We start from the raw sequence: 18,637 nt of genomic DNA, 5'->3' as shown, positions 1-18,637 counted from the left end.
TCTGAATATTAGGTTCATGTTATTCATTTGGGTTTTTTTTATCTCATTAATTGACCTTCCCAAACGATGAATTATTTCTTTCCTATAGGCGTTTTGAAGACAGCCCAGGTATAAATTTCGCTTCTTGGATGTTGTATGCGGTGCCAGCGATGCTCATAATGGGTCTTCTTACATGGCTATGGCTACAGATAATGTATATGGGGCTCTTCAGACCCAGTAGTAAAGACGCAATGGCCATAAACATAGGAGTTCAGGGTGAAAAAGTTGCTGCTTCGGTCATTGATAAGAGATATAAAGAACTAGGACCAATAACGTGGTTCGAATCAATTGTGGGTTTTCTATTCGTTGCTGTGGTGCTTCTGTGGTTTTTTAGAAAACCAGGATTTATCAGAGGGTGGCCATCGTACATTACAAATTTGTAAGAAATTTTATCCACCATATCCAAATATTTTTCATATTATCATTGTTATTGTTATTCTCATACTTGTGAGACAAATAAGTTGCTCAACTCCAATTTAGAGAATATTCTTCTTCTGTATTTCAGACCAGTAAAAGACTCAACAGCTGCAATTGGCCTCACAATTCTTCTCTTCATCATTCCTTCAAAATTGGATTTTTTACACGCTTTTGACAGAGATCCCAATAAACGGCCGACAAAACCGACACCTGCTTTAATGACGTGGAAAACAATACACGAAAAAATGCATTGGAGTCTCTTGTTTGTGCTTGGTGGTGGTTTTGCTATTGCCACTGGAAGCACTGAGTCGGGATTATCAACAATGCTTGGTGAATCTCTCTCTGGACTCAAAGGACTTAATGAAATTATGATACTCTTGATTGTGTGTACATTCGCAGAAACGGTAACAGAACTTACAGCTAATGTCGCTGTTGCAAACATTATACTACCAGTGCTAGCGGAGATGGTGAATATTAGTTGACTTATTTTTAATGAGTCTGATTTAAAGTTCTTCCAGCCTAAGCTCCAATTTATGGTATGAATTTCTTAACCCGTCAGTAGGGGCGGTATGAGACTTTCTCTCACAAAAATTTTCACTCCATCGGAAATATAGGGTATATATAGAAGTGCAAATATTGTACTGAATTTTTTTAATGCCTCACGTAAGGTAGCGGAGGGAGTTTCTAATCAGTAGGTAGTACTTGATCACTCGGCTGTTCATTTATTAAGTGTGAAGTTTGAGTTGAATTGATCAGGAAGGTAAAACCAACAATGCAAAGAATAAAATCCTTTCTTTCGTTAGTCATCTGAATCATGGCATTGGTACCACTGTAAACCGTCGAAAATAAATGGTAAAAGCGCGCGAACGCGGTAAACGGCCATCTTCGCCGTTTACTTGTGGAATGAGCTAAGTGTGTACCCGAAGCTTCAGCATTCAAATTTTACCATGTAAGTAGCGAATGATCATAAATATGATATAAATCTCAAGTTAAATCATACAAGAATAACTTGAAATAATAAGAAATAGATAAAAATATTGTTTTCCATAATTAATGTGGTGATCAAGAACTGTTGCCTGAATTCTAACCTATCGGCATTTGTTGATCGGAGGATTGAGTTGTCATCTCGGATTGATTGAGGCCAACTGACAGTTTTTTAAGAAAATGTCAGTTAGATAATCTATCAATGGAAATATTCACCTTATCTTTCCCTCATGCTGGTCCATATCGTTATTGTAGCGATGAACATAGTATCGAAAAATGGTGGAACGCCACAAGTTGATTTTTCCTGAATAAATGTGAAATTTTTTCGCTAATGAGTGATTTTAGGAGGAAATGTCAATAAATATTTTTTGTGGAAAATTCCATCATTCACATAAAAGGGCTTTTGCCATTTTCTCGTAAAATGACTCGTCGACGACAGAAATTAAAAATCAGCAGAAATGTCAAATTTGACTCATTTCTTTCCTTCCTTTATCCTAAAAATAAAACTCATGATTTATTATCTTTCATTATAGACCTTGACCGCAGAGGTCAAAAACTACCTCTGATTATTTATTAATAATAAAAGCAATAATTTAATGATCAGTTAAAGATGAAACAAGTAGGAAATTAATTCATTATTCACCGACTGTAATGGTTAGGTGGTTGAGGTGTTGCTCCGGCGGACATTCAAGCTAAGCACCGTTGAGCTGGGTTAGTACTTGGATGGGTGACCGCTTAGGAACACCTCGCTCGCACAAAAATTCCGGGCGGTAGGCACGGTGTAGCGGCCTAGTGTCTCCATCTAGTCAGTGTGACAGATGGATATATTAGGGCACTGCACAATCGGCCGGCTGTGCGACTGGGGTTTTACATGGTTTCCCGTGCAGTCCTAGCTCGAATGGGGCACAGCTAAGAGTAAGACGGCCATGATACCGCAGATAATGAGAGGAAAAAGAAAGGAGGGGAGGCAGGCTAGAGGAGGGGTTTCAAATCGAGAATTACTTCGATAAAACCAATGAAATAGAAAAAATTAAAAAAAAATAATAATAATAATTCATTATTCTCCTCATCCCAATGGTTATCCCGATGGTCAGAAACTGCCTCCACTCGTGATCAGAAACTACCCCATGCGACTAAATCGTGATCATAAACTACCGCCAAGGCCGAATTTTCTTAATAGTCATTTTTTATTAATTATTTGATATTTGTAGCTCAAAAGTGTATTTTTAATTATTGTTAAATGTCTGTTTCGCACTTTAAATGAAGCTCCACTCCGTTTTGATTTGCTGTTTTCTTATTTTTCACCTTAACCTGAGCCTGCCGAGCTTAACTGATCGGAAACTCCCTCCGCTACCTTAACTCTTCCAGTTGGATCTCGTGATGATAAAAGTCGTCTATCGGTCAGGGTTGAGTAGAAAACAAATATTTTCTTTGGCTTGGCCGAAATCTTCAACATGTTACGGGTCCAGGACTCGTGCCGCTGAACCGTGAACAGCGCCGTCTATGGCGATATTTAGCCCTATTCTTACGAGAAGCCGATGAGAGATTCGCTAACCGCGCGCCTCAAGAATGCTTCTGGAACCGCGCACCTACTGACGGGTTAATGGATCAAATATGGAGCAATTGGATTCAAAAACTGTCATTCCAACTTTTCTTCATTATTACAGTGCGTCGCAATTCGAATTCATCCCTTGAAATTAATGCTACCAGCCGCTCTCTGCTGTTCATTCTCATTTCATCTTCCCGTTGGAACACCACCAAATGCCATCGCTAGTGCGGCAAGTCGCATTAAAGCAAAAGACTTCATCATCGCAGGCATCGGACCAAGCCTTTCTACTCTTCTCGTTACTCTCTTAACTTTCAGCACCTGGGGAGCCTATGTATTTAATCTTCACGAATTTCCAGAATGGGCGCATTCAAAATCGCAATAGAAATTGTAATAAAAATTCATAATTAGAATTTGACATGTTTACGCACATTTGTATCCATAAATTGGCAAACTTGTATTTTTATCAAACAAAAACTTTTTTTTTCACGCAATTTGCAATTTTTTTGGAACTGGATTTGTCCTTAACCCAAATATTTGAGTCGAGTTTAGAAAGTAATAGTACCTGTAAACTGTAGGTATTCATTTCTCAAACATAATTGGGCTTTCTTTCTTTTAAACAACGAACGAAAATGATTACCATAACATGAGCATCCCAGACAGGAATATCAGAAAATGATCGGACATACCACTGACTGATCAGATGACACGTTAATGACAAAAAAAAATTCACCATCTGTATTGTGATTATGAACTGAAAAATGATGTGAGACCTTCAGCAGCCACAACATTCCAAACTCGTAATTATCCAATTGACACGTAACTGAGTAAATAAACAACAAACTAATTAATCATAAGCTAAGAGTATTGAAATCCCATGATCAGTTCATAATCGCAAGCCTGAATAGTGAATTTCATGAAATTTGTAAATGATCATCCCGACTTGAACATCCCGACTGTAATGGTTAGGTGGGTGAGGTGTTGCTCCGGTGGACATCCAAGCTAAGCAGCGTTGAGCTGGGTTAGTACTTGGATGGGTGACCGCTTGGGAACACCTCGCTCGCACAAAAATTGCGGGGGGAGATACATCCGCCGAGTCAGAACTGTACACGGCACCGATCTGTACACGGAGCGCTACTGTGCACAGCAGAACTGTCCACAAATGAAATAGTGCACGGGCGAAACTGTCCACGAGGACAAAGTGTCCACAACGCGCCAAGCCGATAAACCAGCATCGGTATTGCAGGAATCGAATACATTTATTACCTATAGAATAAAATTGTCAGCAATAATTTCTGTTACCTGATGGCGCTATAAGACTGGAAAGATCATTTTCGTGAAATATCCAGGGCTGTACTACCTGAACTCTTAGGTAAAAACTAACTCGTGGACCCTAATAGGAGCTAACTGCATAATTGTTTGCCTCATTAACTCAAATGACAGGCCTAGAGTAATTACTATTATCATTTCATACATGAATAAGAACCGCAAATTAATTTGTTGATCAAATAATCATTAATCAGGATGGCCAATTATCTGATTGTCGGATCAATCCTCAACCATCACAAAAAAATGATCGATTCTTCAATCCAAAAATAATTAATAACGGACACTTCCTAATTACTTTGATAATTGTTCATTCAATTACAAAGTTATTAAATATCATATTAATTGGTTATTTCAACAATTAATTATTTATTATTATGATTAGTAAACTGATCAATGAATAATTTCAACCATTGATTATTTGATTATTCAGTTAATCGCCCATTAAAATCAACCATTTACAACTTCCCAATCTACCGAGTAGTTACTGTAATCAACTCGAAAATGAATCATTAGATTTTTTTACTATTTCTCCATGTTTTAGGGTGTTTAAAACTTTTTTAAACCCATCTGAACGAAATACCTATTGTGTGGATGTGACAATTTCTTCCGAATGAATTGTGCGATCAAGATGATCGATAACACAATCGGAAGGTCTTCATGTAATTTAGACCTGATTTCATTTTGAAGTGAATCCCTCCAGTGGTTTTTCCAAACTGTCCTGTGGACAGTTTACTGACGGTTCAATTGACAAAGTCAATTTTTCAAATAATTTTTGCGGTTTGCCATTCAATGGCATGTAAAGAGGTGTTCAATCTGCAGACTCAACTGAGTTCTATTCATACTATTTAATATTCTTTCCGGTGCGATTCTCCGTTACTATTTTTTTATTAATTTTTTTTTCGTGAATACTCTTTGAATGCCATTGTCCACCATCATAGGGTGAAATAGATTTTGATTTCGCCATCCGTGCAGTGAAATTCATTCTCCTTCAAAAATCAATCGAACAAAGCGAGGTTTCTGTTAGTATGATAGGAAAAAATTTAATTTTAAAGGCGACCCCGGACATTCCACAGGCGAGTCAGATATGGATTATTAGCTTCCGGAAAAACGACAAGGTAAGAATACGAGAGCCTATTGATTTTATAAGTAGGAATCATTAATTTTTTCATCAACTTGCCCAGTCATTTGCTGCTGTTTTTGCGGTATGCCGACGGGCTACTGCTGTGTTATACGAAGCCATATTATGTAGCTTATTGAAAATAGTACCAGGCTTAAAGAATGTTAAATTGATCGTCAGTGATTTTGAGAGAGCAGCCCTTAAAGCTTTCGCAAATGTTCTACCTTTGGCAAGGCTGATGGGGTGTTGGTTTCATTTCATCAAAGTAAGTTAGATTGGAGCTTTCAACTGTTTTCCACCAGATGGAAAGAATGTTTAATACTAATTTCGTAATTATAGGCATCATCTGAACACTGGAAGAAGCTGCTTGAAAAATATGATCTACATGATGCCCCACGAGAGCCAAAATACCTATTGCGTTCCCTTCCACTACTGCCACATTATCATGTTGAAAAAGGAATCAAAATAATTTTTCAAAAATGCTCTTATTATGAGAAATTATTTCCTGATCTTCGTCATTGGGCGGATTATGTAAATAATCAATGGGGACGAATTCCAGAAATTGTGTCGGTGCATAATTGTTGCATTCGCACCAACAATGATTCCGAGGCTTACAATCGACAATTCACACCTCGAGCCGGAGGTAAATCCCCTCCCGTCTTCTCATTCATTCGTACGTATGAAACATTGACATTTGGATAAACAATCCTGATATAATTCCCATGTCGAGAATCTCATAGGAGAATTGCATCTTGAATTCTAGGAAACTTGCAAGAGATACTGCGAGATGAAGTGACGAATATGACACGAATGAAGAATGGGCTACCGATTGTGAAGACCAAGCTCATGGAGATAAGGTTTAATCGGGACATGTGTCTTTTAGTGGCACAAAAAAATGTATCTAAACAAGAGTATGCATCAACAATTGTATTAATATCCGTGGATTGACTACGGTTGAATCCAATCCATTAATATCTATCCATCTCATTACAGAATTACTCTAGATGAAATATATACATTTCTGAAGCAATGTCTACCCGAAGAGCAATCGAAGAGAATTGATGAAGAACAACGTATCAGTTTGCGGGACAATGTTACAAGTTAGTTAGAATTTAACTGTTAAATCATATTGGAATTTTGGATTCCCCATAGAGCATTTTGAAAATTATCAATTTCTATAGGAGAAATGTAGGGGCGGGAAAAATCCCATCGTAGCAATTAAGAAATTTAAGCAAACCCTCGGCCAAGACCCCTTTTTTGCCGAGGGTAATAGACTGACGGCCTAGGTAAGGTTTATTGAGGGTTTTATTGGGGATAGACCTTTTGGCGACAGTCTGGCGCGCACGTGTGGGGAAATGCAGGGGAATTTCACGCAGGGAAATTAAGAGTTTGCCTCCCCCAAAAATGTTGCCATTTTGGGTATGCGTAGGAGTGGGTGTTGTAGTGGGGGGTAAGCTCGGGCCCAGAGTCGAAGTGCCCAAAACTTAGTCTTAAGTTTAGTTTTTTAACCAACCATCATGCAGATAAGATGTGTCTGGATTTTGTGTGACATTTAACTTTCATTTTAAATATACTTTTATTTTAGTGGAAGTCAATGTGTTTTTATTTCATCTGGTAGTTGCATGCCATCGTTATTATTATTCCCTACAGAAATGTTTAAGCGAGCATCAAAAATGGAATTGAAATCCTTGTCTGCAGAAAAGGATGAAGAATACGGAGGTAACAACAGAGAAACATACTTTATAAAAATCACGTATTTAAATGAAATGGTCATGTTCAACAATGATTCTCCTTTTTCAGTTAAGCGAAAATGTCAACGTAGAAGGAGGAGGACAACGACGTGAAACAAGTTTGTTTGGCGACAGCATTTGCGTGTAGATGTGTTCCTGAGAGATGTGTCAACGCCCCTTTTCCTATATTTATTTATTTAAGCTATATTTATTTATATTAAACTCTCAAAAATAAGGGAATGAAGTCTCATCGATTTTTGGCAGTAATTTGTTGAATAAATTAACCATAAAAATAATTGGCGTGATATCTGTCACTATCCAACGCACGCCATGTTTGATGTTTCGTCTCTCTCGAAAATAACCTCACTTACTTAACCATTTTACGCTCCACTCACCCGCGCGCCTATCCCCGTTTTGCCCTACTGAGGAGACCCCTTAATTCATACATCATTAATTCGGTTCCATTGTTAATTACAAAAAACAGAACAGTTTTTTTCAATCATTGAAGTGATGATTAAATATAAATTTATATCGATCACAAAAGTGATCAATTCGTGATCGATTCGTGAAACCTCGTTTTACGCACATGCCGCGCGTGCTAAAAAGCCGCTCACGAACATCGGGACAACAAAAATATCCTTCATCACTTAATCGAAACTAATTTTCCCGGCGAAAAATACTCCTTTCAGGGAAAATATATGACGAAAAATATTATTTTGACACTGTTGCTACATTCACCTCGTGCCGTAATGTGCCTTTTCGTTTGCTCCTAAACAAAAAATGTTAATTTTTATTTGGTTTTACTAATCGACAATTGTTTTACTAATCGACAATTGGTATCAATGCTGACCCCTTTTTTTTGATAAATAAATAATCACCCATCAACGACTATCAATGAATTAGTAAATTATTAATCAGAATGAAAAATTAACCGATTAATGTATCAACTGTTAATCCTGTTTGATTTTTTTATCAATTATTCAAAGAGGAATTAATTGAATCTGGGAATTTCTGATTAACCCTGATGATGATGAATTTCGGATTAGAAAAAAATCAATTATTTAGTCAATGAATCATTTCTATGGAGAGATTTTCAATTATTTACCCAACCATCAATTGAAGACCATAATTATGCAATATTCCGATCAATTGTCAATTATTCCAAGACCACTTTCGATGCTTCAAACAATTCGTGATCGAAACGAAATAAACTATCATTAAAGAATTGACGCGAGGAATTTTTTGATTATTTCATTATTGGATAATTATCGCTGCATATTACAAAGTTATCCAATAATTCAAACCGTGCAAAAATTTATCGATTCTAAGACTTCATCGTGGGAAAAAACCCCTGGACCGATTCATTCCAGTCATATTCTGATATCGTTAATCACAATTACATAATTCATTCGTAAAAAATCCTTGTCTGAGAAATTTTCATTTTTTTTTCCAGGACACTTTGGAAAACCCACTGGAGGGATTCACTTCAAAATGAAATCAGTTCTAAATTACATGAAGACTGTTCCGATTGTGTTATCGATCATCTTGATCGCACAATTCATTCGGAAGAAATTGTCACACCCACACAATAGGTATTTCGTTCAGATGGGTTTAAAAAAGTTTTAAACACCCTAAAACATGGAGAAATGGTAAAAAAATCTAATGATTCATTTTCGAGGTGATTACAGTAACTACTCGGTAGATTGGGAAGTTGTAAATGGTTAATTTTAATGGGCGATTAACTGGATAATTAAATAATCAATGGTTGAAATTATCCATTAATCAGTTTACTAATCATAATAATAAATAATTAATTGTTGAAATAACCAATTAATTTGATATTTAATAACTTTGTAATTGAATGAACAATTATCAAAGTAATTAGGAAGTGTACGTTATTAATTATTTATGGATTGAAGAATCGATCAGTTTTTTGTGATGGTTGAGAATTGATCCGACAATCAGATGATTGGCTATCCTGATTAATGATTATTTGATCAACAAATTAATTTGCGGTTCTCATTCATGTATGAAATGATAATAGTAATTACTGTAGGCCTGTCATTTGAGTTAATGAGGCAAACAATTGTGCAGTTAGCTCCTATTAGGGTCCACGACTCAGTTTTTACCTAAGAGTTCAGGTAGTACAGCCCTGGATATTACACGAAAATAATCTTTTCAGTCTTATCGCGCCATCAGGTAACGGAAATTGTTACTGACAATTTTATTCTATAGGTAATAAATGTATTCGCTTCCTACAATACCGATGTTGGTTTATCGGCTTGGCGCGTTGTGGACACTTCGTCCTCGTGGACAGTTTCGCCCGTGCACTATTTTATTTGTGGACAGTTCTGCTGTGCACAGTAGCGCTCCGTGTACAGATCGGTGCCGTGTACAGTTCTGACTCGGCGGATGTATCTCCCCCAAATTGCGGGCGGTAGGTACGGTGTAGCGGCCTAGTTTCTCCATCTAGTTAGTGTGACAGATGGATATATTAGGGCACTGCACAATCGGCCGGCTGTGCGACTGGGGTTTTAGATGGTTTCCCGTGCAGTCCTAGCTCGAATGGGGCACGGCTAAGAGTAAGACGGCCATAATACCGCGGATAACAATGAGAGGAAAAGGAAAGGAGGGGAGGCAGGCTAGAGGAGGGGTTTCAAATCGAGAATTACTTCGATACAACCAATGAAATAGAAAAAAATAAAAAAATATATAAAGCTTGAACATCATTTTTTTTAACGGGATGCTAGATTACATCACATTTAAGTAATTAGTTGGCAGGGTACTGCGGGGAGGATGACTGAAATCCATAAAGTAGAAATTCCATAAAGGTCAGGTCGCGTCTTCTTCCGAATCGAAGAGCAAATAGGAAATTGACACACATTCGAATTCGAATTGGCTCATATACTAGCCAATAATAATAGGTCGGAAAATTTTCATACACTATGTGTACTCGTATGAAGAAAAAGATTTTTCACCTATAGCAATTTCGAGAGAAAAATCCAGGAGCGCAAAAAAATAAGATTTTTAAAAGGGCTTATCTAGTTATATTTATGCATATATTCGTTTTTTTTTTATCGTTATATGCATATATTCTGTATGTGTAAGCCAAAATTAAAATCAATTAGTTGAGAACTGTGTCATGAGATTCCCCCGTGAAGTTGGCAAAACAGTGAAAATCAGGGGGTTCCGAGTGGCGGTAAATAATGTGCTTTTTATGTACTGAAGAAAAAAATTTTGTACCCAATTAGGTGTTTTGAAAATTGGATCTGACGATTTGAGCTCAAAATTATGACTGTTTGACGCAACTTACGTTATCTACTAATTATGTGTTATTTACGTCCCAACGGAAAAATTTCCCAGATATCGTTCATTTTGTGGAAATGAGACAGTAAACATTGGAAACAAAATTTGGGCGTGTGGAAGTGAACAGGTTGAAGAAATAATCCAGAGTCCCGATGTACAGCAAAACTGAGTTTATATATTTTTCAACTGAGTTTTCCTTCTGACAGTGGTGTGTAGAGAGTAAGTTGTAGGTGAACTTGTTTTCTGTCGAATGATGAAAAGTAGAATGATGATAAATCTTGACTTGACTTTTAAAAACTCATTTATTCAGTTATTATTTTGTACAGTATGTATATTTGTGTTACATTTTCGTTGTCTTATTTTTTAGAGGTGCCTATTAACAGTGTTAATTTTGTCCATATTAGTTATTCGTATATTCATTTTTATTTACATGTTTGTCTTGTCTATTTTTCGTCTTTCGTTTTATCTTTAGGTTTTGGAAGGTGAGTCGGGGTGGCCTCCATATTCATTTTCTAATGTTTTTTTAACTATACTATTTACAAAAAACTATCTTAAAAATAAAAAAAATATCACAGTTTTCCTTAATAGCTACTAGTACCTTTTTGGTTTTTATTTTCTTTGTTTTCGTGGGCTATCATCGCCACATGTTGAGGCAGTCTGTGTTTTATCTTGAAGTACAGATCTTCATTATTCAATTTATATGTATGCTCTAATATTATTAAGTCATTTAGTTGGTTATTATAAAAGTCTATCGTTAATTTGCTTATCGCTTCGTTTACCGTCTTCATCTCTAAGTCTTTGTGAATTTCTTTATTAGTTTTTTGCCACTCAGCCTTGTTTATCGCCCTGAGACATTTGTTTTGTATTATTTGTAATTTGTTATAGTTACTCTTGCAAGTATTGCTCCATATTGGTGCAGCATACGTAAAGACTGGTTTTATGATCATTTTGTAGATTATAAGTTTATTGTTAGTGTCAACTTTTCTCGACCTTTTAATTAGTGGATTGAGCATATTTTTAATTCCATAAGTCTTTTGTTTTACTACGTCTACATGTTTAGTCCAAGATAATTTACTATCCAGTGTTAATCCTAGATATTTCACTGATTTACATGGTTCAATTTCTGCATCTTCCACAATCAGCCGGCACTCATCAATCGACTTCTTGTTTTTTATGCTATTTTTAATGGAAAAGATAATAAATTCTTTTTTTGTAGTATTGATTTTCATCTTCCATGTGTAGAAGAAGTCGTTGAGTAAGTCCCAGTGATTCTGTAGATTTTTTGTGAGGAGTTGGTTGGACCATGAAGATGTGTAAATGGAAGAGCAAAGGTCCTAAGATTGACCCCTGAGGAACTCCCGCCTCTATCCGCCTGTCACTTGATTGCTCCTGATTTACTCTGACTGTAAATTTTCTGTTACTGAGGTAACTCGTTACGATTTTAATTAGGAACAACGGAGTGTCTATCATTTTCATTTTATAGATAAGACCGCCTAGCCACACAGTATCAAAAGCCTTCTCGATATCCAGCAGAATCATGCCGGTATGTTTGTTGATGTTATAGTTAACTGATATGTGATCTGTCAACCTGGCGAATTGTTTATTTAACTATGTTTATTTCTGAAGCCGAATTGTTCAGGTATTATTATGTTATTGGTATCAAGATGGTTTTTGATTCTGCTGAATATCACTTTTTCTCAAAAAGCTTGCTCAACGTTGGCAGAGGAGGCTTATCGGTCTATAGTTTTGCGGAAAGAGTTGCGGTTTCTTTGGTTTGGGGAACGGTAGAACATTGGCTTTATTCGACGCCTCTGGAAAATGTGACAATCTAAGACAATCGTTGTATATTTGTGCAATATGAACGACCGCCTTAACTGGCAAATTTTTTAGCACTAGATTTTGTATATTATCTATGCCTGGAGCTTTCTTTGATTTCAGTATTTTGATTGTTTTTACTATCTCTTTAGGGCTGACTAGTTCGATTTCATTTTTATTCAGATCACTTCGTTTGATCTCATGGCTTATCATGGCTAATTTCGCCGTAGTCTTCTGTGAGTCTGTGCACTCTTTCAAAAACATCTGCGAGTGCATTTGCTTTGGACAGATCGTCAAGAGCCAAGCCCCGCGTACCGTGAAGTATTTCTTTTTTATTTTGTCCCTTCAATGATCTTGCCATTCCCCAGAGAGAATGATCACGAGCATTAAGCTTGGACAATTTATCATCCCAAGTCTTCTTGGTATGTGACAATATCTTTTTATTTATCACATTAGTGAATTTGTTCTTGACTTTCTTCCAAAACGCATCCCGAGTTCTTTGAAATTTACTCGTATATTTGTTTCTTTCTTTTAGCAACAATTTAATATCAGTGGGCATCTGGGTGGGTTTTTGATGCAGTTTTTTAGTTGGAATTGCTTTGGATATTGCTTTATTTATTTGCTCAGTCAATGATTGAATACTTTTATCTCTATTTCATTTGCTGTTTTTCTGCTTTTTGTTATTGTAATTGAATTTTTTATTTCTTCTGTAAACTTTGGTTAGTTGGCTTTTTTGTAGTCTAGGAGTTGTGTTTCTATTCTATAAACATTATGTTTTATTACTGCGAATACCACTGGAAGATGATCTGAGTTTAGTTCATTATGTTTTTAGGTTGCTGATATTCACATTCTTGTTGAGAGTCAAGTCGACTGTTGATGGAGCTTGCCCTCCGCTAGGGTAGAGGGTGTGTCTATTTGGATATTCTAATGTTATGTCATTTTTACTGAGATAATCCAGCAGTTTTTTACCTTGACTATTATTGTTAAAGCAATTCCAATTTGTATGTTTGGCGTTAATGTCGCCACATATTAAGACTTTATTACTCAATTTAAGTATTTTATTTAGTTCCTTTGGTTCAAACTGTGGTAATTTATTTTTTATTTTGCTCGAATCTGGAGTGTTGTAAATTGATGCTATTACTACATCACCGACCCCGATGGCCACTGCCTCAAATGTTAACGTTTCAATTTCTATTTCATAGTAATTTCTTATATCATTGGCTATATAAATGGCCACCCCTCCTCCTTGGTCATCTAGGCCTCTATTTTTGTGAATACACTTGTAACCTTGAAGTTTTGTATTCCTATTTTTGTTATATTTGGTCTCTCCTATTAGAAAGATGTCAATTTTATATTTATTCATAAAGTCTAGTGTCTCATATTTTTCGTCTTTGAAGCCATTGGCATTCCAATAGGCTATTTTGAAATTATTTTTTCTTTGTTTATTTTCCATTGAGCTATCTTGTTATTCAAGTCTCTAATTGTTTGTAGAATTTTATTAAGATCGCACTTTTCTTTTAATTTTTGTATTTCATTTTTGATATCTAGAAGTACATTAATGTCATCTAAGACTTGTGGAGCTTCAGGTGATACCTGTTTGGAGATGATGCTGTTGTTGTTGTCGTCTTCGCTCCCCTGGACCACCTGGGCATAATGTCGTGTGGGCAGCTTCCTCTCGCGTTGGGGGGTTGACGTCACTGCTCCCTAAAGTTCTCCGCCTCGTTGTGGATTCGTCGATGCTCGTGTCGTTTTCGGTGTTTTGGCCTTGAGCACTTTGCTCAGGTGTTTGAGGTAGGCCTCGCATTGTCTGTAGTTGGCAGGATGTTCTTTCCCGCAATTTGTGCAGGTGGGTTTCTCCTCTTTTGGTTTGTCGCATTCAGCTGTCAAATGGGCTCCGGGGCATTTGACACACTTGGGTTCCTGTTGACAATTCCTGGATCCATGCCCGAATTGTTGACATCGGTGACTTTGAGTTACCCTTTTTTTATTTTTTTATTTTTCCCAGCGGATCTTGCAGTAGGCCAGGTATTTTATTTCCATTGCTTTGGCGTCTTCTTGAGCGGTAGCAAAGGTTACCATATAAATGGGGTAGTCGAAAGGTGGAACTTTATTAACCTTCTGTTTTAGATAACAGCATCTGGTAACATCAATCTTCAGCTCTTTTAATTCAGCTTCTATTTCTGCAGTTGGTATTGTATTGGAGACCCTTGATCACCCGATGATGTGGTTTCGACCTGGAATCTGTGTAGGTATAGTAGGTATAGTTCTTTTTCTTCAACCCTTTCTGGATGATTTCGTAGTCGGAAGTACTTGTTGCATAAATCGTTGTGGATTTAGCAGTGTATTTGAATTTCAACTCCTCTTTGCACCATCCTCTTATCGTTTCCATGAATAATTTGTGATTTATTATAGCAACTGTCACTACTATCGGTGGTATCTTTGGCTTCCTGACGCTGGTGGCGTCCGTTGAAGCGTCAGACTCTTTAGGCTCACTTTGGTCGTCACTGTTAGAGCGCACACTATATCTATTATTAGTGTCCATAAATGTCACTTCTTTCTCAGTTTTGGTCATTTTATCTTTGTGGCCATTCACCATTGGAGACACTGATAATTTACGTTTGTTGATTTTAGAGTCATTTTTATTGTCATTGTTCTTTTGTGATACTTCACTTGGTTTGCTCGTTCTAATTGTTGCTGTTGTTGGTTTAGCACTTGGATTTAGAGTTTTGGATTTTACACTCTGATCATTTGTTTGGCATCGCCCTTGCTGTTGTGGCGTCACTTTTGGTAATATTTCATTTGGCAACCCCCCGCCGTTGCCCGGTGGGGCCATCTTGTCGTTTTGTCCGTGTAAAATTTTACATTCAGTTTATTACTGCATGAGTCGTTAGATAAAATGTTTGAAAGTGCCGTTATAGGCACTTTCGTGTCACGTTTCGGAGATGTTCCGGACTGGGTTGTTGTGGTAGCCAACGTCAATTTATTGAAAATTTCTTTGGCACAGCCATGGGCTATTCCCAGCGAAGTGAACTCTATGGTGTCTCAAACTCGAATGAATCGAATTTCTGAGACTAACTTTATTTTTACAAACATGAACTTATATACCGTGAGAATGATGATGATAAGTGTTGGAAGTATCTGGTATTTAAGGAGAGTGCAGTTTGGACGTAGGGATGTGATTGGTCGAAAATTTGGAGAAGGGATGAGTGAGTTCTCACTTCCTGTTGGTTCGACATCGTAAGTTTTCCCCGCTGGGCCGTGATTGGCTCGGTGGTCCCGACGGGGAAATTAGGGGGGGTCCGTTGTGACGTCACAGGCGCCGGCCAGGCGGACGAGGGATTATGGGGGGACTCCAGGTGATGAGGGATTCGGACGCACGAGGAATTATGGCAATGACCATAAACACAATGGAGTATTTCGGACTCACTTTATGGCGTGGATGGACTGTTTATGATAGGAAAGTTTTGAGGATTAGGTTTTAATTTTCTGTGTGAGAGAGATGGAATTATTGAGGAATTTGGATAAATTAGGGAAATGCCCTTGGGAAATTTTCCATGTCTAGACAGGGACATGTGTGTCTCCACACAGTCACCACAGGCGATTTGATTGGTGGACGTTAATCTACCAATTATGGGCTCTTTATGTACCACCAAAAAACCAGTATGGGCTGGGTAAATTTCACGTGAAATACTTGCGAATTTTCAGAACTATAATTTGAGCCGTCTGATAGGTGGAAGTACATGTGTAAATTATGTGTTTCTGTTGTACTATCAAGAAAAGTCTATTATTCTGAGAGAATTAATTGAAAAGGCGATGACAAAAGTGGTGACGGCTGATTGCTTCAAAATCATTGAATGCGAAGAATTGCCCTAATCAATGCGTCATCATTCTATGTCATCACAAAACAATCGACAAACCATCTCGGAAGGTCACACGACCGTGAATTAGCGTCACAGAGAGGGTGGGACGGGGGCGGGGGATTTAGATAAGGAAATATGCATAGAAAAAATTATGTTATCCGATTCGAGTCACAGAGTAATTATGTACTCTCCATTGGTCTCCAGGCACAGAGCCATGAACTGAATGTCCATGTGAATCATCATGACTCACACAGTGTCAGCGGAAAAGGACTCTTCGATTTATGTGCTCCCCAAATAAGGTCGAATCATAATTGTGTACTTATCATAAGAACGCTTACCAGTAAAATGATTGACTAAACCTGATTGATCTGTACCTGATCATGAGCCCATTTTTTACTTTGATTTTTTACTGATTATGTGTCACAAATAAAACTACCTGAATTGTTTGGGTATCCCCATTTCAATTCACTCTGAGAGACCAATATGCCTGCATCAGGTTCGATGGAAGAGAATGGGACTTGCATAGGTTGAAATGTGTCTGAAGAGTACATAATTATTCGGTCACTCGAATCGCATCATCAGATATACCTCAATCAGGTTTAGACGATCCTCTTACTGAAGGGTATCTGTGTGACGAGTACATAATTGTGATTCACATAATTTAGGATAGGATAACACATAATTTTTTTATGCTTGTTTTTGCATAAATTTTACATCCAAATATTTTGCTTCACTGGATTTTCATTTTTAGGTTAAAAATGATCTGAATCCGAATATCGAGATGCCGGAGGCGAACTACAGTGATTTTTCTGGTGATTAAAAGTTCTTAAAGAACAATTAGAAACTCTTGTCGCCGGGAAACTTTTTTTTTGACAACTTCTGAAACATTTGTATGAATTTGCAACGGTTTCGTCAATAAAAAATTGTAAACAAATGTTTTTTCAAGCTACTTCCGATATTGCTTGCATAAAATGATTTTTTTTCGTGTTTCATGTAGTTGTTTCGGTTCTTTATAGTATATGTCAGTCACTTATGAAAAAACCGACTCTGTTTACACCGCATTGATCTTTTTTCAAATAATTTTTTCCAACAAGACATAAAAATTTCAATTTTTACAGGGGAAACATTTTTTTTTTTGTAAATATTCAAGACATTTTGAGATAGCTTAGTCCTCATGATTTTTTCCCCAAATCGACCGTTCATTGAATAAAAAATTCTAAATAAATTCATTCTTCATGATTTCTATCTTTTTATTCGACAAACAGTTGAGTTGGCGGATAAATCATGAGGACTACCTGATGTCAACATGTTTTGAATATTCAGAAAAAATGTTCCGCCTCAGAAACATGAAATTTTTGTGTGGATTGTTTGAAAAAAATATTTTAAAAAAGGTCAATATGGGGCAAATGAAGTCTGTTTTCTCATAAATGACTCGCATATCATATAAAGGATCTAGAAACTACGTGAAAAACGAAAAAAATTATTCGCAGTAAGCAATATTGAAAATACCTTGCCAATTCATTTGTTTATAAATCTTTATTGATGAAAGCGTTGCAAATAGAGAAAAATGTTTCAGACTTGCCAAAAGAAAAAATGTTTCACGGCCGCGAGAGTCGAATCTCCAATTGTTTATTACGAATTTGTTAGTAACAAAAAACATGACAGGAATTCAACTCCGGGATCTTGATATTCAGATTCAGTAGGTCAAAAAACAAAATCTAGTCAAAAAAATATCTCCAATTAAAACTTATGCGCAAATCCTCCACCTTATAAGACTAATAGGAATGGATCGACTACTTCTTCCAAGTTGATGATAATAGAGAGACATCAAATTATTCTTAGAAGAACGAAATTTGCAACAAATATTGAGTTCAGGAATTTAAGAATATTTTGGATTATCGGAAAAATGTATTATTATCCATTGCGTTAATCAGACATAAAATTTGACTCAGAAGGAACACTACGCAGGTGTCCCCCTCCGATTTCGATGAAACTTAAATATGTTATAAGGGACCCAAAACTAATGGACATGTATTTTTTTTAGCTGCCCATATTGGGTTTTAGGGGGTGAAAGTGTTCTCTGAAGTTGACCACCTCTCGGGGTCATTTTTCGATTGTACACATAAGGAAGCTTTTTGAACAACTCTTTCGCAGTGTATCATGAAAGTCACAAGGAATGATGAAAATGCGAATTAGAACCGTCTCCGGGGGGTGAAATATGGAGGGTAAACTACCCTTGTGAAAATCCATTTTTCTCATAGAAAAAAAACTTTTGATAGAAATCCCATGGGATAAATTTCATTTGAAAAAGTAGAAAAAAATACAGAATACCTGTTTTGTTGTTTTTTTAATCGAAATTTAAAACTTAAAAAATAGATTTTTCGTGATTTGCAAAATTTCAAACTTTTTCCTGTACAAAACGAAGCTTACGGCTAATGATGAGGGAAACCATTGGGACAGGATCCAGGAGTGATGTCGGGGAGGTTAACTACCC

At 36.8% G+C, this 18,637-nt stretch overlaps 2 protein-coding genes and 1 long non-coding RNA gene across 3 annotated transcripts in view; 2 read left to right on the top strand and 1 right to left on the bottom strand.

Annotated features, from left to right (window-relative positions):
* LOC107042097 (protein I'm not dead yet) overlaps positions 1-3,462 on the top strand; it is an 82,151-nt gene extending 78,689 nt beyond the window's left edge. The window contains exons 8-10 of the mRNA XM_015262978.1: positions 89-418; positions 545-923; positions 3,108-3,462. Coding sequence (XP_015118464.1) covers positions 89-418; positions 545-923; positions 3,108-3,371 — 973 coding nt within the window. The 3' untranslated portion in view covers positions 3,372-3,462. The remainder of the gene's footprint in view (positions 1-88; positions 419-544; positions 924-3,107) is intronic.
* Positions 1-18,637, bottom strand: part of LOC107042098 (GPI transamidase component PIG-S) — a 309,102-nt gene that overhangs the window by 269,346 nt on the left and 21,119 nt on the right. The window lies entirely within an intron of this gene.
* LOC107042100 lies at positions 5,957-6,913 on the top strand. Its single transcript, XR_001461130.1, has 3 exons — positions 5,957-6,105; positions 6,196-6,343; positions 6,426-6,913. It is a non-coding gene; the product is annotated as an uncharacterized LOC107042100 (long non-coding RNA).

Source organism: Diachasma alloeum, unplaced genomic scaffold (genome assembly GCF_001412515.2).
Source record: "Diachasma alloeum isolate Michigan unplaced genomic scaffold, Dall2.0 Dall_scaffold_00416, whole genome shotgun sequence".
NCBI classification, from domain to species: Eukaryota; Metazoa; Arthropoda; class Insecta; order Hymenoptera; family Braconidae; genus Diachasma; species Diachasma alloeum.
Note: the sequence above shows the minus strand (reverse complement) of the source record. Positions and strands in the feature narration are given on the sequence as shown.